The 20,298-nt window shown below is 42.3% G+C and overlaps 2 protein-coding genes across 2 annotated transcripts; one reads left to right on the plus strand and one right to left on the minus strand.

The window, feature by feature from the left end:
* The first annotated feature begins 292 nt into the window (after positions 1-292).
* On the plus strand, positions 293-9,608 carry TRAPPC6B (trafficking protein particle complex subunit 6B). The gene is made up of 6 exons (XM_035108851.2): positions 293-496; positions 4,215-4,282; positions 4,989-5,106; positions 6,014-6,097; positions 7,530-7,623; positions 9,305-9,608. Exons 1-6 carry the CDS (start codon positions 401-403, stop codon positions 9,334-9,336), a joined length of 492 nt encoding a protein of 163 aa, XP_034964742.1. The 5' UTR covers positions 293-400; the 3' UTR covers positions 9,337-9,608.
* Positions 9,609-10,290: 682 nt separating this feature from the next.
* GEMIN2 (gem nuclear organelle associated protein 2) lies at positions 10,291-18,924 on the minus strand. The gene is made up of 10 exons (XM_035108862.2): positions 18,775-18,924; positions 17,706-17,790; positions 17,296-17,385; positions 16,725-16,784; positions 16,236-16,349; positions 15,772-15,816; positions 13,895-13,963; positions 12,704-12,814; positions 12,240-12,298; positions 10,291-11,391 (listed from the first exon to the last, which is right to left on the minus strand). Exons 1-10 carry the CDS (start codon positions 18,894-18,896, stop codon positions 11,352-11,354), a joined length of 795 nt encoding a protein of 264 aa, XP_034964753.2. The 5' UTR covers positions 18,897-18,924; the 3' UTR covers positions 10,291-11,351.
* Between the last annotated feature and the right edge of the window lie 1,374 nt (positions 18,925-20,298).

Consider the following 20,298-nt stretch of genomic DNA (forward strand, 5'->3'; position numbering starts at 1 on the left):
CTGGTCTATTTTGGGGGGATCCTGCAACGTGTTGTAAGTTTTTACTCTGCTAACTGTACGTTGGAATCTGGATCAATACTGAGTAGAATTCCATGACATCTTAAACGTAGCCGTGAGCCCCGCCGGACCTTTGCTTCCAAACGGACACAGAGAGAGCAGCATCCCAATGCCCGCGATCGCGCCTGCCAACCACCAAGCCCCAGGTCGATCCCGGAGCGCGCGCCCTTGCTCCAGGAGCTCCGCGCAAGCGAGGCGGGGACTTCACGGAGCTCCGCCCCAGAAGCAGCTGCCGGTTGTTGCCTGGGCAGCTCCGCCTCTGAGTGTAAGGAGGGACTCCGCTCGGCTTGAGCCCGGCGGGTGGGCCTGGTCCTCGTTCCCTTCTGGCCGGGAGCTGCCCGGCATGAACAAGTCGGAGATGGCGGACGAGGCGCTCTTCCTGCTGCTGCACAACGAGATGGTGACCGGGCTGTACCGCGCCGCCGAGCAGGGCGATGGGGTGAGTGTTGCTCTCGCGGCTCCGGGGAGGGATCCCTGCGCTTCCCCGTCGGAGGGAAGGGAGAGGAGAGAGGCGGAGCCCGTGGCACGGCGCAGCCGGCGCTGTGGCCCGAGGAGGGTCCCATTTCTATATTCCTTTTTTTAAACGAAGCTTCCCTAAATCCGGAATGCCTCATAATGGAGTCTCTGGTTTCGACATCCCTTCCCCTTAAAGCGCTGCTCGCTCTCGCTGGGTATCCCTGTGGTTGTTTGAGGGCCTGGCCAAGGGTTTCTGGCGTCTGATCCGATTAGTCCGTGTTCAGTATCCAGGTTTGGGGCTGGTTATGGGCGAATCCCGTGATGAACATGAACAGACTCCCCGAGAGAAATGTGATAGCATCACATACAGCATGTACTAAGTAAACTAGGGATGATCCAAAATAAATTAAAAATGTTTATTACATTGCCTCTGACCCCCTAATACAGGGGCCAGCAAACATTTTCAGCAGGGGGCTGGTCCGCTGTCCCTCAGACCTTGTGGGGGGCCGGGCTATATTTTTTGGGGGGGGGGAAATAATGAACTAATTCCTATGCCCCACAAATAACCCAGAGATGCATTGTAAATAAAAGGACACATTCTACTCATGTAAAAACACACTGATTTAGAAGGCGATTGGGCTAGATCCGGCCCCCGGGCCTTAGTTTTCCTACCCATGCACTAAATAATACAATGGGTTTCCACCCCCCCCCCCGCAACAGCATGCTTTGTTTTTGCATGTACAGTAACTTTTTAAATTGTTTAAGAAATTTAAGACCACCCAAATTCCTGTCATCTTTAGTGTAATGTGTCCTTAAATTTAGAAACAGCATGGGTGTTTTAAAATGGGCAGGATTAGGACGACACAACATTATCCATAATTCAGTTAGGACAGACTCTTTGCAATTAAATTAGTGTGTTTATTAAGCACACCTGGAGTCAGAATTCAGCAGTGCTTGAAGTGGGATGAAACCCTAACTTTTTTATTCCACTTCAAGTACTTCAGATTATAAAATTACAAAGAGTGTCTCAAAAGTGTATGGTTGTAGGACCCAGGTTATTTTTATGGTTGTACAGTAAGTTGTTTAAAATTGTTTTTCATATTGTGTTTTAATGCTGTAACCTGTCCTGAGACCTTACGAGTGAAGAGCGGGAAATCATAGAATCAGGAAGAGACCACAAGGGCCACCCAGTCCAACCCCCTGCCAAGCAGGAAACACCATCAAAGCATTCTTGACATATGCCTGTCAAGCCTCTGCTTAAAGACCTCCAATAAATGACTGACTGACAAGGGGTTTCTTCCAGCCTCTGTTGCTTCAGACATCAGTCAGAAATCGGTCCTACTGCAATACAAGGAACTTGCTCCTTTTCTGTTGGGGGCTGCACGACTACTCATAGCCAGTTTTCGAAATTAGCCAGGCACATTTTGCACCTGGCTGTCAAGAGCACTTGCAACCAAGTGAAGCTCCACCATCTGGAGGTGTATGCCTGGGGATCCTTGGATCCTGCCTGTTTTCACGTACTATAACAACACATCCTGTAGAATTCTATCGGTTATATTTTATCTGCACAATTGGAATGAATTTCAGGAACCAAAATGCTTTTACTGTGCCGCCTGAGCAGGAGCAGTGAATAATGTTACAGTTTGTCGTAGCTTATCTTCACCCCTCTGCCCTCAGTTCTGAGCAATATCCCTACGTTAGGAATGGAATTAAGAAAAAGAGGTTGGAATAGGCCAATATACAGTGTATCTGGAAGGTCCCTGGATTAAGCAACTTTTCTTATTTAAGTTCTCAAAGTTCTTAACCTAGCTCAAGGTAGTGATCTGAACTAGCCAGATAATCAATCACAGTCAGTCCATCATTACCCCAAAATGGCAACTAAACATTCAATTTTTGTGCTTACTTGAGTTTCTGACACTGTTCACAGCAAAGAATTGGAAAGAATGTGTGGACCCTTTTATAAGAGTTTCTAATGTATTGCAGTGATTGGTATCTGAGTTCACAAACAAGGGTATTATCATCTGTTCCAGAAGGGAAAGAAGAGGGAAACAGGGAAGCTTCTGTGTTACATTTTTTGCTGTGTGTATATATATATATATATATATATATATATATAAACAATATCTAAAAAACCCAGAAACCAGGCCTACTGGTTTCACTGGGGCCTTCTGATTGCAACCTAACTGCTTTGTCGTGGGTGCAGTGCCTATACGATTTCAGCTCAGAATAGTGATTCAGCATGCTAGCAAGGATATGCTAGGAGTCAAGTCTAACAAGAACAATCTCCTTTATTGCAGTAGGAACTTGACTGACTGGAGGGAAAGGGTGAGCTCCTTTTATACTCTCAGGAACAGGAGTTGGGGAAAGGATACATTCAGATTTTGGCGGGACCCAATCGGAGTAAGGATTCAAATTGCGCTAATAAGTTAACCAATAGCAACTGTCACCACACCTTTTTGAATCACCCTGGAGCGGGAAAGGTAGTTACAAAACTAGCAGTGAAACTCATGTACACATATTAAACCAATACATAACACTAACTAAACAAATTAGCTTTTGGTTTTGTTCAATTAGGATCCTCCGTTTGCATTTGGTGCATATTCTTACAGTCACATAGCCTTGTGTATTTGTTCTACCAAACAATTCATTGTTTTCTAAAAGTTTTCATGCTATAATAAATATATTGACACTCTTCCCTGCTAGTGGCACACTACCAATAATAATCAAAATTTGGGGGTTGGGTTTTTGATTACAGGCACACACACACACACACACACACCGCATTTACACAGGGGTTATGTTCTGAGCAGGGGGGGTGGGAGCGCAATCCCGGTGGGGTGCCATCACAGCTGCCCGCCCGTGCTAGGTGCCCCACCCCCACAGGCAGTGGACCCTGTCCCCAGAACACGCCTCACGCCCCTTTGGGTGGTGCACCATGCCCCTGGGACGCACGCCAGCCCCACCCCAGCCTGCTCTCCGCCCCCAGTGCCGGAGCATAAAGCTCCGCCATTGGTTCTGAGGCATTGCATGCATCAGTGAAGTCGAAAAAAATCGTAAGTCGAAGCAACCCTATCTAAAAATTTGTAAGTAGAAAAAATCCTATCTAAACAGCATCCAAGATGGCGGACGGAGCTCCATTCGTAAGTAGAAACATTCATAAGTCGAGTCATTCATAAGTAGAGGTACCACTGTATTTGAAACACCATTGAAGAAGCCTGCAAACAGCCTACCCCTTTATGTGACATTTTGTGATGTTTTCGGGTCACTTCCAGGTTCAGCATGATGTGCATGTGCGACAGTTGCGCACATATTGAATGCACATAAATACGGGGTTGCCTGTAATTCCATTTCTGTCCCCAGGGGTTGACGTTAATGTCACTCTTTAATATATGATCTTTGATATTCCAGTGCTTTGGAAAGACTTTTCTTCTATAATGTTAAAACAGGAGTGGGCAGATCTCAGGACTGCCAAACTGTTTATCAGGAGTTGAAAAGAGAAGAACAAACCTGTTTCTGCCTGTTGCCGCAAATTCACTATTCTATGTTGAGTGTCACAACCAATAGCCTTTTGATTACAGGCAAGAGAAAAATGTGGAAGAAGAAAACTTAAAGTATGACTTTGAAATAGATTTGCACAAGTTATTGCAGTTTGTGGGGTGTTCTTTGTACACACACAAGATTGCCTTTATTATACCTTACAGGAAAATGGACGGTGCATCACAAAACTGGAAAACATGGGTTTTCGAGTAGGACAGGGATTAATAGAAAGGTGAGTGGCATGTTTAGCCTCTCTCTTGACCCATTATTTTCCTTCAGAGTTGCAAATATTCCAGCAGGTTTCCTGATGTCGTTATATCATGTGTAAATTCAGTATATATCATAAGACGCAGAAATTCCCTAAGGGATGTTGCTTTTAAAGATGCCCCACAAAACTTTAGTGGCTGCAACATGATGGAAAATCAAGGGAATTCAGTGGCGCTGCCTTGTACTAAGTGGAAGTGTTTTTTCTGTGCAAGACCTTTCTTGTGCCAAGATTTGTAATAATTATAAAGTTGTAGTTTCAAGTCATGGTGGGATGGAGGAATTTGTTTTATAGATTGACCACCTTTTCGTCTATATTGTTTCTGTTTTTAACTTACATTAGGTTTGGGGTTTTTAATTTTTGGAAGTCACTTCGAAATTTTTGTGGCAAGCTAGCTCATAAATTGAATAAATCATTGGCATAATTAGAAACTGGAAATCTGCCTTATATCAGGTCAGATAACTTGTCCTTCTAGTCCAATATTGTGTACTCAGACTGGCAGTTACTCTTTGGGGCCTCAGGGTCATTCCGATCATTTTTTACTTAATCTGTTCTTTAAACTGCAGGTGCCAGGGATTGAAACTGGCACCTTTTATTCTGCTAATGATTTATGCCCCTTCACCGCTTCACATGCATGAAGCTAATGCCACTACTTTTAATTGCTTTCTCTTAGGTTTACAAAAGATACTGCCAGATTCAAAGATGAACTGGATATAATGAAGTTTATCTGCAAAGATTTTTGGACTACTGTATTCAAAAAGCAAATTGATAACCTCAGGACCAACCATCAGGTATTGTAAGAAACTGAACTTGTAGAGTTGTCAGTCATGTTGCATATCAGTGCCAAGTGGGCAGAGAAGAAATTATACATACAGTAGTTATACAAAGTACGTTAATATAAATTTGGATTCTGTGTGGAATTAAAACAATTGGGATCTGGTATAGCTCAGCTCTGTCAGCACAATTGTGCAATGAAGCATTTGTTTGGATTGTACTACAGATGGGGCTGTATGAATAAATAAGGTCTTCATATGTAGAAAGCAGTAAACCCTTTTGACCCTTATTGACACTCTAGTTTTCTTTCTGCCTGGTATTTTCATATATGATAATATTCAAATAGTATTTTTCCACTTGCAGTTTAAAGTAAGCAAGGACTGCACCACATATTTTTCTGATTCTAATTAGGTTCTTATTTCAGAATAATTTTGTTAGCATCACATGCCAGCCACCTTGTGTTGTAAAGAGAATTCCACAAGGGTAGCATGTGTAGCTAAATAATAGATTTATTCTATGGTGTTCCTTCAATTTTGTTTTTGCTGTTTTTCTTGTTGTTAATATTGTACACTGTATTGGAAAAAAATATCTTGAAAGGCAGGATTTGAAAGGATGAATGAATAACATGCATACATAATAAAACAATACAGCTAGTAACCATATTTGCACAGATGTTAACTTCCTGGGGAGAAAGATGTGTGCCATTAACCCAGCCTTTCTTTCAAAGTGACTGGTTGGGATGATTGCAGTTTAATTGACTGGACTGCATTTGGTAGGAAAATAAAGTATACTGCATGTGGTTGCATGTACTCTGTAACTAGCTTTTTCCATGTATATTACCTAGCGGGGTTACAACAATAAATGTTGCATGAATAGTCAAGGAAAAGGCAGGATATAAATATAACTCTTATTCATTTTTTGCAGGGCATCTATGTACTACAGGACAACAAGTTCCGTCTCCTGACTCAGATGTCTGCTGGAAAACAGTATTTGGAGCACGCTCCTAAGGCTTGTATATTTAACTATATCTTACGTAGTTGTAGTTACAGGTAGGTAGCCGTGTTGGTCTGACGTAGTCGAAACAAAATAAAAAAATTCCTTCCAGCAGCACCTTAGAGACCAACTAATATCAAGGTAGATGGGCATAATATATTGTGAGCTTTCGTGTGCATGCGCACTTCTTCAGATACGTAGTTCATAAGAGCACCTTCAAAACCAGGTTTCTTCATGGAGTTGCAATATATTCCTTATATGCATGGGGCAGGGGAGAGCAGCAGGAGTGGTCTTGCAATGGTGTTATCTTCTCCATGCACTTGATGTTCACAGTTGTACTTTATACTGTCATCTATTTATTCCGTGTCAATATGGATTTTTGCAAGTTTGACAGATAAATGTTGGAGGGGAAGCAAACTCTTTTATAGCAGTATTCTATCAGTTGATTGCATTCTAGCTGTCAGATCCACATGTGTGCATGCTAGTATTAAAGAAGTAGTCTCAAGAGTTTTTTGTTTAGTTTTTTTTTACTATGTCCCCTCTTTCCCCACTTCCTGCATGGAAATGTCTTCAAGCTGCTCTAAACAGGGTTACACTCCTTAAAGAATGAAATTGAGGGCTGATCCTGGTTTTTTTCACTGGAGGGAGAGCCAAGTGGCCAAAATAATAAATATTTTTTTTGTTATTTATACCCTGCCCATCTGGCTGGGTTCCCCCAGCCACTCTGGGCGGCTTACAGCACATAAAAAAAATAGTAAAACATTTTGTTTAGTCGTTTAGTCGTGTCCAACTCTTCGTGACCCCATGGACCATAGCACGCCAGGCACTCCTGTCTTCCACTGCCTCCCGCAGTTTGGTCAAACTCATGTTTGTAGCTTTGAGAACACTGTCCAACCATCTCATCCTCTGTCATCCCCTTCTCCTTGTGCCCTCAATCTTTCCCAGCATCAGGGTCTTTTCCAGGGATTCTTCTCTTCTCATGAGGTGGCCAAAGTATTGGAGCCTCAGCTTCAGGATCTGTCCTTCCAGTGAGCACTCAGGGCTGATTTCCTTCAGAATGGATAGGTTTGATCTTCTTGCAGTCCATGGGACTCTCAAGAGTCTCCTCCAGCACCATAATTCAGTAAAACATTAGACACCAAAAAAATCCTGATACAGGGTTGCCTTCAGGTGCCTCCATGACATTTTTCCCTTTCCACCAGCTACAATTGGCGCACCAGTTGCACCCCTTCCTGGACGAAGAGCCTGGCCACAGTTAATCCATGTTCTGGTAACTTCCAGAATAGATGATTGCATTGCATAAAGAGGCCTCCTCTTTGAAAACAGTGTTGAATTTTAAATTCCTCGGCACAAGTTTAAAGAACTTTCAACAATGTAATCCAATAATTATATAAATTGTCAGAATGATGTTTTGTTTGACTTAACGTATGGGTCTTTCCCCCCACAGTACTTGGCATTTACTTGTGGATTAATTAGAGGCGCTTTATCAAACTTGGGAATAAAGAGCATCGTGACAGCTGAGGTTTCAACAATGCCTGCATGTAAGTACTCTTCTTCTTGGCGAAGTATGGGTGCAAATTGTCTCTTCCACTTAATATAAAGTCGGTGAGACAAATGACCGATTTTTAGCAAATATGAGATGGTTGCTCTTAAAATAGCTTGTTGTAGCCAAGCTTGGCCAATGATATTTTGCAGTCCCACTGCTCCCAATTCATTCCAGGAACGCTGCTGGTGCTGCCCCCCCCCCCCGCTGCACCTGTGAGCAGTAGCCTAGTATTGAATAGGGAGGGTAGGACACAGGGCAATCACAAACCCTATCTTCCAACACCTCACTGTTGCCCCCTGCCTAATGATAAAGCCAGCCTTGGGTATAGGTTGCAAAAATGTATAGGGGGCTTAAGTAGGGTGAAATGTGTTGGGTGGTGGATTAGCTGTTTTACGAATTTCTAGCCAGAAACCTGCATGCCTAACTGGATACAGACTTTGCTCTAGATCAGGCATCCCCAAACTTCCCCCCCCAGATGTTTTGGACTACAATTCCCATCATCCCTGACCACTGGTCCTCTTAGCTAGGGATGATGGGAGTTGTAGGCCAAAACATCTGGAGGGCCGCAGTTTGAGGATGCCTGCTCTAGATTCATGGGCATTTCCAAGCCCTAACACACAGATGTCACACTAAATTGCTTGGTTTTTTCCTCTGTGTGTCAAGTCAAGCCAGTGGCTGAAGAGAGGCATGCCAGGAGAGGCCTTCGATCCATTGGATCCCAAGCCATCTCATTCTTCCAACAAGGGAGAAATATTATATAAATTATATGGCTCTATGGTGGAGTTATTTTACCTCACACTGTTTTTTTTTGAAGAAGCAAAATGGAGGAAAGGCAAAAAGCCACCCTGGCCAGCATGAGCCCAGCAAGACTTTAGGAGGTGGCAGTTCTGTAGGATTTCTCTGTAAGACTGTAATTCTAAATCCACTTATAGGGAAGGAAACCCCATTGAACACAGTGGGATTTACTTCTGAGGAAACATGCATAGGATTTTGGCGTTGTATCTTCAAACATGTCTGAAATAAATGGTGGTGGTAACTTGTAACTAGCTACTCAGCCGGAGGCCCAGGGTGAAACATGGATTTCAGTTCTGTACCTACTTAAGTGGGAGTAAGGCTTACAGAACTCAATAGGACACATCTGAGTAGAAACCTGATTGCACTGTTAAACGGTAATTGTTTTTTTAAAATATTAAATCTAGCTAACAATCAGGGTAGGGAACTGGATCCAGCCAGTGGGGTGAATCTCGATCTTCGCCGCAAACCTATGGTTAACCTTCGACAGGTTGGCAGATGGTTACCCACCTGTCAGTCACCTGATGTCACCATGACATCAGATGGAGCATTTTGCTTTGCCTGCAAAATAGGGGTGAAGGAAGTATTTCCTGGACAGTGTTGCTGTACTGCTCAGCTGGTCTGCACTTACAGCTAGCTCTGTTTTGGGATTGGCTGCATTGGTGCTGACAGGAAGCCTCGCTTGTCAAAGAACAATTGGGAGCACACAATTGGAACTCCCCCCCCCACCCAAATGCTTAATTTGGCTTGTGGACCAGAGGTTCCACATCCTTGACTTACTGTTATTGGAGGATATAATAAAGTACATGTACCAGTAACCATACTGCTTTTAACTACATGAACAGTTGTTTCTTATATGTTATGATAACTTTCTTTCTTTACAGGCAAATTTCAGGTGATGATACAGAAGATATAACACATGTACAGAACCAGCTTCCTGCCTTGTAAAATGACAAATAAAATGTATATTTTATTTATATCCGTAGTTTATTGAAGCTGTCCTATATTGTGTAAAATGCCATATAGTTTAAAACACAAATTTTCAAGTATGACCAATAGCCAGTGTCTGCTGTATATCTTGCTTTTTGTGTGTGTGTAGTCACTTAAGTTACTGTGTGTTTCAAGGAAGATGAAGCTTACAAGTTTGTAAAGATGAAATGGAAACCTTGATTAAATTTCAAGCTCTAATATCTGGTTAGTTTTGCAGTACTTTGATTTAGCAATGTAAAATTTGTTCCAAACATTGATCTAGAAGTGGGTTTGACAAGATCTGTGGATATATAATAGGGCAACCAGCTATTATCTGAACTGGGGCTATGTTGTTTAATTGAATAATTAGAATGATTAATTAGATGACAGACTTTTATATTTGTTTTTAATGCAAATACTTCTAAAAACTGCAGATGATCAGGCCAATCTTTGGAAAGGCATTTTTATATTTTTATAGGAGGGACTGCCTTTTAAGATAACAATGTGTTAAAACAGGCCTAAACTAAAAGCATAAATTGTATCCAGACAAAATTAGTCATGGTTTAGTCCCATTAGACTCATTGGGATACGTTAGCCATGCCCAAGAAGTCCCATCAAGACTCATGACTACCTTAAGTCTGAAACTCTGAAACCAACCCTTTGCATGATCAAAACATGTTTTCCCCATCAACAATTTTAAATTCATAGCTTAATGGGCGAACTCATGATTAAATGACTGAAATACCTTAGTCAGGTTGCATCCCTCATTTAACCGGCTTCCCCCTTCACAGCTTTTGAGATACTAAAGAAATATTGTTGTATGTAATGGGATTGAACTAGATCAGGCATCCCCAAACTTCGGCCCTCCAGTTTTCCAGGTGGGAATAGATTATATTGAAATAGTTCCATACTCCTCTTATGGCTTTAAAGGTGGTGACCAGCACTTGGAATTCAGCCTGGATGTTCTCAAGGCCCAGCCCTGCTCGGCACTCTCCCTGCAACATTTTGCACAAGCTGAATTTCCAGATGCTTTCAAAGGCATGCCCAGGTGGAGCACATTACAGTACTTCAGTCTTGTGCTAAGTGAAGTATGTGTCACCACGGCAGGACCTGGAGAGCACCACGTTGGTTACTGCTGATCTATGTGTTAGCTGCATGAGGAAAGGTCTTGGAGCACTTCTGAATGAGTTGCAGTAATTGCTTTCAAGAATAAGAAGCTATGAATAACAGCTAGGTATGAAGAGGAAGGCAAATTCCTAATGAACTTTCCACCAAATACAGACTGGCACAGATCAAGTTTGAAAAAAGAAAATACAAGTAGAATATATCTAAGCTAAATCTCTGCATAGAATGTTATTTTTATTTTACTATTCCTAGTATAGAAGGGGGATTCTGCTTGTGGGAAGCAGTGTGTGTTGGAGAGGCTTTCAGTATGTGTTTGAGAATGATCAATGCCAGCTAACTTACTAGCATCTACTAAAGCGGCTACGTCCATTTTATGAACTAAATTTGGCTATTTTAAGATGGCCTGAAGCATTGCAAAGGGCCAATACCAATACACTCACAAATTAAAACTCTTTTGAATAACTTTATTTATAAAAACATAGTATTATAAAAAATTTACACTACACTAGCCAGATTCAGTCCTGCAGGGTTTTCAATGACAGAATCAGTCTTGCTCCGTGGTGTAGCTTGAATAAGGAGGAGTTTGGCAAGCAAATGGGTCCTTCAGAAAGTGTTTAGGCACTGTGTTGGGTGACCTTTTCCATGCTGAGTTTTCCAGCCACACTTGCTAAAAAGACATTCCAACTATTCATTTTCTACAGAATCCCCCCCCCCCCCATTCAGGGAGATCACACTGGAAGATGGGATATCTCTGCTGTTCTTCACTAGCTGATAACATTGGCTTGCATAGTGCCTTAGAAACAATGACATCCAATGCGTTTATGCTTTCAAGACATGTCAGGATGCTTCATCAGCCAGATCATGCTGGTCAAAATACCTATTGGGGAAAAGAATCCATAAAGGTTATACAAGTCGCTAAGGAAAGTCTACACAAAAACTTAAAATGTCAAAGAAAAGCAATACTTGGGTATCTCAAACTCCTTCAACTGAACACTGATGTACTAAATGAATGCAAAAACTATACCAATTTCAGTTGCTTCAAGAACAGAGGCCAGGGTGGTATGTGGCTCAGCTTCTCTTAAGGTTAATAATCCTGTGCATTTGTAGCCCCTGCTGGCATGCAGCCCCCCAAAAGATTACCTCCAAGGGAATGTGAGTCTCAACAAGGTTCCTTAGCCCTGACTTACCGGTATAACAAAAAGGTCCCAAACAGGTTTTGCCCTGGTAGTGAATAAACTGCTTCAAGCTAAAACAACTTGAAGGAATCCTATTTAATTATGTTGTGATATTCATTCCCTCTGCCCCTACTTTGCAATACACTTTTGATAAGGAATCGGAACCTATTGATCCCTGATGAATAAGGAGGCATCCTCAAGCAATTCTGAGAAGTGACAGGAGAGGGAGGGGGAAACCAGGAGCAGACAAATTATAGCCTTTATGAAAAATAGTGTATGGTTCTTGTGGTCAGGGCATATTATAGCCTTCCAGAAGCCTCATCACTGGATTATAGGAATAGTGATGGCTGAACTTTGCCCCCTAAATCTTCATAAAGAATCTGAAACAGCCTAGAAGGCCACAAAACTACAGGACTTAAAAATCCAAAGCTTCTGTCAGACCATTGAGGATAACAGCTTTGAGTGACTCAAGCTTACAATCCTTAAATAGCCTTCTACAGAATTACAATTTCTCCTTTAGTGGCTTGCAGCTGTGACTATGCCATCATACCTGCCAACTAAACAAATTAACAAGTTCAGCGCAGACACTTTTTCATCATTCTTGTTTTCCTGCAACAGAAGAAAAATGAAGTTAATGTAGTATGTTACAGCAAATGTCAACAACCCCGAACAGATTTGTGACTCAAAACACACTCCACTGAATGTGACAGTAATTTCTTATGTTATCAGCATTTGCTGTTATGCTTCTGAAAACAGGTGATTCACTAAATTCAGGCATTCACTAAATTAATTAAGAACTGTCAGCATTTTGGACAATCACTGTACCACCTAATACCCCAAATTCTCTTTTCTGCCACACTTTGAATTGTCATTTTTAGAATATATAAAGAAACAAAATGAAAAAAAAATCCTACAACCCAGATGGTTACAGGAAAAGGAAACTATGAACAATTAGCATAGATTATATATTCCACTATTACTTTTCTGCCACAATAATTTGTTGATTCAGCTTACTTCTAAGACTCTCACTTCAGAGCATCGTCTGGCCAACTGCCGAATGAGGGAGTGAGCCTCTGGCAACAATGGTTTTTCAAGACAGGCCAATAGTGCATAAAGCCATCTGCCCTAGAGAAATTCAACAAAAGTTGCAACCAGAATTTAACACTTAAGTAAAATAGTTATTGCTCATTTTATCAAAATACACCTTGATCTAAGGATTACCACTGTGAAAGATCCATAGCAACTCAGTCACCATAAAATAGATACATCTGGTTCTCTCAAGCCAAATTTAGCTTTCAGGCATCTCTTATCCAACCAAACTTGACACTGCCTTATTTACAAGGTTCTGAATTGTAAGAATAAATGTTTTTTCCTAATCAGTGCTATAATTGATTTCTGGTCAATTTTTAGAGACTACAATACCTATTTAGATTTTGGAGGAGGGCAGTTAGAGTATCGTTGTAAAAGGAGTATATACCTTCTTAAAAGATATGACACCTTGGAACGCTGAAAAGAGAGATACCAAAATATATACCTCTTTAGGAATGACATGTCTTTATGGCCATAATAGAGACTAAGGGAGGAATACACTGAATGTGTTCTGTCAGTTGAAGGCCTGTGCAAGGACTTCTGCTTGCATAACAGGGTTTCTGCCCTATCTCCTTCCTCTGTGCCCCCTGAAATTGGGTAGGATAGTGGTGGTGAGAACCCCTGAAAAGCACACAGGAAGAAGAGAGGATTGTCTCACCTGGCAAATCGAAATGTTTTCCCTGATTGAAAGATTACCTTAGCCGTGTGATGCTGAATTCCTCCCATGGTTCTCCCAAATGTCAATAAAGTATTAAAAAGTTTAAGTTAAAAGAGATCCACAAAGTGACTAAGAAAGAGATACATCTACAGTCATACCTTGGTTTTCAAACAGCTAAGTTCTGAAACGTTTTGGCTCCGGAACGCTGCAAACCCGGAAGTGACTGTTCCGGTTTGCGAACTATTTTTGGAAGCTGAATGTCCAATGGGGCTTCCGATTAGCTGCAGGAGCTTCCTGCAGCCAATCAGAAGCTGCATTTTGGAAGTCGAACAGACTTCCGGAACGGATTCTGTTCGACTTCCAAGGTATGACTGTACTATGTTTCTTTAGTCTAACTTCTAAGATTGCCTTACCTGACTTCCAAAACTAAAAAAAAAAAAACAAAGAGTGCAAGTTACCAGTTCTGGAGTAAATTTCTTCTCTGCAAGCCAGTTTGTCAGGTACTCCAAGACGCTGGTTACCGTTGCCTTTTAAGAACAAGAGAAGCAGTTATGAAGAAGGGTTTTCTGCCACTAATGTTTCTATATAGCCCTTGCATTATTAGAAAACATGTAACAAGTATATTAGATATTTTATACCACATGCAGGGAATCTGTGGCCCTCCAAGTTGTGCGTGGATTCCAGCTCCCATACACCCCAGCTAGCATGGAAGGATGCAGGTTCTTAACTGACATGCACAAATGCTAAGGATAATCAAGGAAGCAAATGGCTAAATGGATCACAATTAACCTGTTTTGAATACACATGCAAAGCCACCCTGTAGTGACAACACATGTTCGTAACTTCTGCTGCTATGAAATAGTTGCTGTACAGCAGTGGTGGGGAACCTCTAGCCCAGGGTTTCCCAAACTTGGGTCTCCAGCTGTTTTTGGACTACAACTCCCATCATCCCTAGCTAGCAGGACCAGTGGTCGAGGATGATGGAAACAGTAGTCCAAAAAAAACAAAAAAAACAACAACAACAGCTGGAAACCAAAGTTTGGAAAACCCTGTGTCTAACCCACAGGGCTCATTAGGTCCACCAGGCGTCGGAGGTTGGCATTCTTCTGCAGCCAAAGTAAGTCCTTTTTGAATTTGAAATAGGGTGCTTTCTCCCACCACCCTGCAGAGGGAGTGAGGAAGAGGAGTTTGGATTTGATATCTCGCTTTATCACTACCCTAAGGAGTCTCAAAGCAGCTAACAATCTCCTTTCCCTTCCTCCCCCACAACAAACACTCTGTGAAGTGAGTGAGGCTGAGAGACTTCAGAGAAGTATGACTAGCCCAAGGTCACCCAGCAGCTGCATGTGGGGGAGCGGGGGAGCGAACCCGATTCACCAGATTATGAGTCCACTGCTCTTAACTACTACACCACACCGGCTCTGAAAAAGGTGCCAAATTAAAAAAGGGTAGAACTCAAGTTTGGTCTGCAAAGAAAGTGTCTTCATTTGCAGCCACGGCTTAAACTTTTGACCACCTGATATCATATGACATCAAGTGACTTGACAGGTGAGTGAGTGGCCCCATCACCTATCAAAGTGTCCTGCAGAAGGCTAGCCACTTCTGGATCTAGCCCTTTGGTGTGGATCCAATTCCCCATCCCTGCTGAACAGTCTTATCATAAGCATTTATTTTTCACTGGCATATCCAATATGAAAATCAGGTTGCTGTCTGTGACAAATATTCCTACAATCTTTCATACAAATCTTTGTTAGATCATAACTAGCTGTCAGAGGTGTTGTAGGCTACTCCAGAGTAAAGATGCTCAAAGCCTCCATGTCTTTATAAGGCTTTTATTGTGCATTCTATGTACAGTGCAAAGAGAGCTTCAAGAACACATGTCTAGCTGCTTCCTTCAGATTCTCCCAATGCCCCTCGCCGGAAATGTTGCCAACATAACAGCTTCGGGACGTGAAATCTCCTCCCCTTACGTCTGCGTGAGGAGGACTTCCTCAGTTCCGGCAAGAACTTAAAAGGGCGCCCCTCCCTTCCTGACAACAAGGGCTGGAGGGATGGCTCCTGGACGTTGTCAGAGCCCTGTTCCTCCATGCCTATGAGCTCTTCCCTTTCTCCTCCCCCTTTGCTGCTGTCTGCCTCATTACTGGAGCTGGAATGTAAGGGGTGTGGTCGATCCCTGCACGACCATTCCCATACACTAGCAAACTGTAGTTCAGAGCTGGATACAACTTTCCACAAGTAATATGTATGATGGTAGGATGTCTATGAGCAAGTGGACAGTACAAATCTAAAGAATTCACTATCAGCCATATTTGTAGAGTGAAAGAAATAGAATTACCTGATTCATTCTGCTAACAATACTCAGCAATGGAGGAAAGCCAATCTAGAAGAGAAAAAAGCTCCATCAGAATATGTAGGATTTTTGTGGGATACAGATGTATTTGATGGAAAACAGAATTAGTTTAGCACATTGGCACTTTGCTGCCAATGGGTGATAACAAACAGGACAGTCCCTTCATTTGTGCCTCTTCTCCAAATCTGTTCCAGAGGGTTCCCAAAACCCCAGAGCAGATTTTGTAGGTGCAGGGCAAGGCTGTACAAAGGAGGAGAGGAAGGAGAAGTCACATTGTATCAGTGGAAGGTTGTGGTGGACAGTCAAAGTGGGTTATCACCCAATGTTTTTTTTTTAAAAAAGCATCTTTATTAAATGGGAGTGTCATATGCACATAAAAACATGCCTAGGAACTCTGAAAAAGGATGTACAGTAGATATTCAACACTTTTGTCCAAAGTTAATACGCACTTGTACATAATCAATTCCTTGATCTTCATCTCTGGATACTTCAACAGCTGTGTCTAAATAGGACTTTTCACCTAGACAAAACCTTTTCCAGCCTTCTTCGTCCTCGACTCCGGGCTGAAGAATGCAAAAAGGCAAATTACTTTTCTTATTTAATGAAACAAAAATGTTAGAATCATAGAGTTGGAAGAGACCACAAGGGCCATCCAGTCCAACCCCCTGCCAAGCAGGAAACACCATCAAAGCATTCTTGACACATGCCTTGACATATGTTGTGAGGTGTTTTTTCCCCATTAGGTTAGATAAAATTCTGCCCTCAGAAAAGTCCATCCTGTATTTTTAGTTTGTAACACAGTTACCACAACAACAACACTTGGAATCATAATGTGACCCAATAACAAAATAAAGAGAAAGGCATTCATAAGGGGCTGAATTGGAGTATTAAGGAACAAACAGTTTGACAACATAGTTAATATGTTATATTCAACTTACGATTGCTACATTACTGTCCAAATGTTGCGACTTCCAATGATTCCTGTGCTTGTTCACACTCTGGAAGATTTATAATTAAAATCTAATGACTTCAGCATTCATCAGCTAAAAAGACCTCAACAGAATTAAATCTTATTTCAAAAGGAAAAAGAGTGAGATGAGTGGCAGGCTGAATTTTGTTGTTGTTTTTGATAGGGAATATATCATTATACACAGGGCCGGCTCTAAGGCAAGCCCATGGGACGTTGCGCGGCTGCGCCTGCTACAACAGCGCTGTGCCCACCCGCTGCAGTGAGAAACGGGGGGGGGGGGCCGCCGGAGCGATCATCGCACCACGGCGCCAGTCATGCTTAAGACGGCCCTGATTATACAAATAAACACAATGTGATCCTTTCTATTTTAAAAAAACTCTTGACAGTTAGTTGATCTGAGAGTATGTTTAATATTTGGAGGCCAAATCTTCAGAATGCAAATGTTTGGGAGTTCTCTCAGGCTGACAAGAAGATTCAGGAATATAACAGGAAAAACACCATATTGGCTCATTAGCTTGGTGTATATAATCACTACTAACCTGGCGAATGGCTGAAAAGTGTGCCACTTGTTGCTGTTGCCATTTCAGAGTTGGAGAATACCCTTCAGGGGCAGGTTGACATCCTGAAAGCTAACGAAGGAAAGAGTGAATATGGCTTTGTTAAGAATTTAGCATAGTTACATTTTAAGGCAGGACCATGTTGTTGCAATTTCAAGTCCTGTTCTGCAAGAACACCAGCCACATGGCTGGTGCAAGGTGTTCAATTTTGTGACTGGAAAACCCTCAAAAGCCTTGGCAGTTTACGTGGATGGTGTTTACTTATGCAAAACAAACCCTGAAATTGCAATGGAGTGGCACATTCTTAAAACAAGAGAACAATCAAACTCAAGTGCTTCCAACTTTATTATTTTATCTCAAAAAGTTTATGGATACAACTCTTCAAAACTTACTGAAATATTCGCAGTCTGCTTCTTTTTCAATTTCTTGGGGTCTATCTGGGCCACAACAACATCAGGGCATTTTGCAGCTTCAATCCTACAAAACAAAAATGGGGTCTAAAATTTGGAGTGCCTTCTGCTCCTCTTTTATATAATTTTGCCTCTTTGAGCTGTTTTATTTATTTTCAATGAGAATGTTCTATTTTTAGGCTTTTTTTGAACAGGCTGCAATACAAAACTATTAATCCAGAACATAACATAGAAGGCCAGCAGAAACATTATCCGTATGTGCTTCACAAACTACAGCTGAAAACAGCATTCCTATTTAAAATATAAGTGTTGTGTTTTAGTTGGCTGAACATTTTTTTGTTAACACTCAATGTCTTTTACAAGTTAAATCTATGCAGTCAGAAGTAAAGCATTCCACAGAGCTTACTCCCAGGTAACAACACTGCAGTCACGTCACGCAGCTGATCAGAAAAGTGAGCACAGATCTCCCCAAATTCCAACATGTGAACATCGCCCGTTGTCACCTCCATAGTCTGCCCCTGTCAGCTGATCCTAACCAACTGGGTATAGCAGTATGTACTGATACTCTTTGGTGTGTGCGTGTATCAAAACAAAGAATCTGCCTGAATTTTTGGACTCTGTTTGTGCACGTGGCTATGGCGGCTGTCGCGATGTGTTCCCGTACTTCAAAATTTAAGACGACAAAATTGTTTTGTTTCATAAGGTAGGATGGGGGGGGGGGAGGAAAAAGACATGTGCTAAAAATAAATAAATAGTGGCCTACAGCCTACAGCTTCTGGGAAGTAAATGACCCGATCCCGATAGAACTGCACACACATCTGGCCATCAAAAGAAGCGCTTGCCCTGAGGAGCTCTATGCAAACTCCAAGCACGCTGCAAGCAGCAGCCGCCATGCCCAGGTGTGCATGAGGGTCCACTTGGCAGTGAAAAACATTATGGGAATCTCTGGTCCCCCGAAGGGGCTGGCAGGCAGGCGATCCCAGCCCGCTCCCTCTGCTCCCCGGAACAGCCCCGCTCCCCACCCCGACCTACCAAGGAGGCGCCCACTTACTGGACCCGCTTTAAATATTCCTGGGGTGTTCTGGGGGGCACAGTGGGGTCGAAGTCCTCCGAGAGGTCGCAGTCCTGCACAGGTAGGAGCCGCGGCATCAACTCCTCCGCCGCCGACTCCATCTCTCAGCCGGGAGACTTCTTTCACCAGAGCCCGCAAAGCGCATGCGCGGCAAACAGCGACGCTCGCGACGACCGAGAAGCAGATCTAGGCCGCGCGCGCGCAAACCGCCGTTTCGAGAGTTCAGCCAGCAAAGGCGCCTGCGCAGGGATTGGGTGACCGCGTTTACTTATATGCCGCTTTCCACAATGAGCTGGGCCGTGCAGCAAACATTCGAAAACACCATCAGTGAATTTTAAAAAGCAAATTGGCGAACACAGAATAAATTCAACTTTTTTAAAAAATAAATCCCTAGGTTTAAGTACTTAAATATAAAGCAAGAGTTAACCGACAATAAAGTTTCTGGTCTCCCAGCACGCCAAGGAGCCTGGCTTAAATACAGTTCAGAGGGAAGCCAGGTTAGGTGACATCTACAACCTGGCTCCCCTATCCTTTACTCCAGAGGAGGCTGACAGCAAGAGAAGAGAAATGTTGGGGAGGGCAATGATGGTCACTCTTCCCCAGCCTCCTATGAATACTAACTTGCTGATGCAGGTCTTATGGTCTGCCCTGAGCCCCCAAAAAATAAATAATTTTTTTTAAAAGAGCTTTTCCTTTATTCAAACAAAGGACGCACTTGATAGAACCAAGTGTATACAATTTATGCTTAAAATTCTCTACAGAAATCTTGTATTCAAGGCAACAGATGTCAAGCAGAAGGCAGCAGTGATAGCTTGCAGTCACTATTTTTCATGTCCAAGTGTGGAATTTAAATACTATGGGACATTGACCATGGATCTGAGATTTTATTCGTTTATTTGGGAGATACTGCTAATAAAACCTGCAAAATAAGCCCACGATTAATACAAGCTTATTATTATTACAGTGGTACCTTGGTTTAAGAACAGCTTAGTTTATGAACAACTTGGATTAAGAACGCTGCAAACCCGGAAGTAGGTGTTTTGGTTTGTGAACTTTGCCTTGGAATAAGAACATGTTTTGCTTCCTGTTGAGTGTGTTCCATTTGTAAATTGAGTCCCCTGCTGCTATGGAAAGCACACCTTGGTTAAAGAACGCTTTGGTTTAAGAACGGACTTCTGGAACGGATTAAGTTCGTAAACCAAGGTACCACTGTACAATGTATTACCCGCCCTTCCCTCTAAGGTCCCAGTGATTCCACAAATAGACTTTGAATTAGACTTTGAATTAATGGAAGAAACCCTCAATTCTTTGGAGAGGCAAAGAGAGGAACTGGGGGTAGAGTTACAGAGGATGGCTATATGGCTTATAATCTGTTCATTTGTCCATATGGGCAACAAAATGTTGCCCATATGTTGTATTGGGAAGGCTAAGTAACCAGGGAAATTGTGCATTCTAAATTCAAGATTCCTGGGTATTCTAGAAATGCATTACTCACCTAGAGTT

The sequence above is a fragment of the Zootoca vivipara genome, chromosome 1 (assembly GCF_963506605.1).
Source record: "Zootoca vivipara chromosome 1, rZooViv1.1, whole genome shotgun sequence".
NCBI lineage: Eukaryota > Metazoa > Chordata > Lepidosauria > Squamata > Lacertidae > Zootoca > Zootoca vivipara.

Coding starts and splice junctions, on each gene's coding strand:
- TRAPPC6B (XM_035108851.2), top strand. CDS start 401: ATGAACAAGTCGGAGATGGCGGACGAGGCGCTCTTCCTGCTGCTGCAC. Junction 6,098..7,529: donor ATTTGGAGCACGCTCCTAAG/GCTTGTATATTT, acceptor TTCCCCCCACAG/TACTTGGCATTTACTTGTGG. Junction 7,624..9,304: donor GGTTTCAACAATGCCTGCAT/GTAAGTACTCTT, acceptor CTTTCTTTACAG/GCAAATTTCAGGTGATGATA.
- GEMIN2 (XM_035108862.2), bottom strand. CDS start 18,896: ATGGAGTCGGCGGCGGAGGAGTTGATGCCGCGGCTCCTACCTGTGCAG. Junction 17,791..18,774: donor GAATATTTAAAGCGGGTCCA/GTAAGTGGGCGC, acceptor TTTGTTTTGTAG/GATTGAAGCTGCAAAATGCC. Junction 16,350..16,724: donor TGGACAGTAATGTAGCAATC/GTAAGTTGAATA, acceptor TGCATTCTTCAG/CCCGGAGTCGAGGACGAAGA.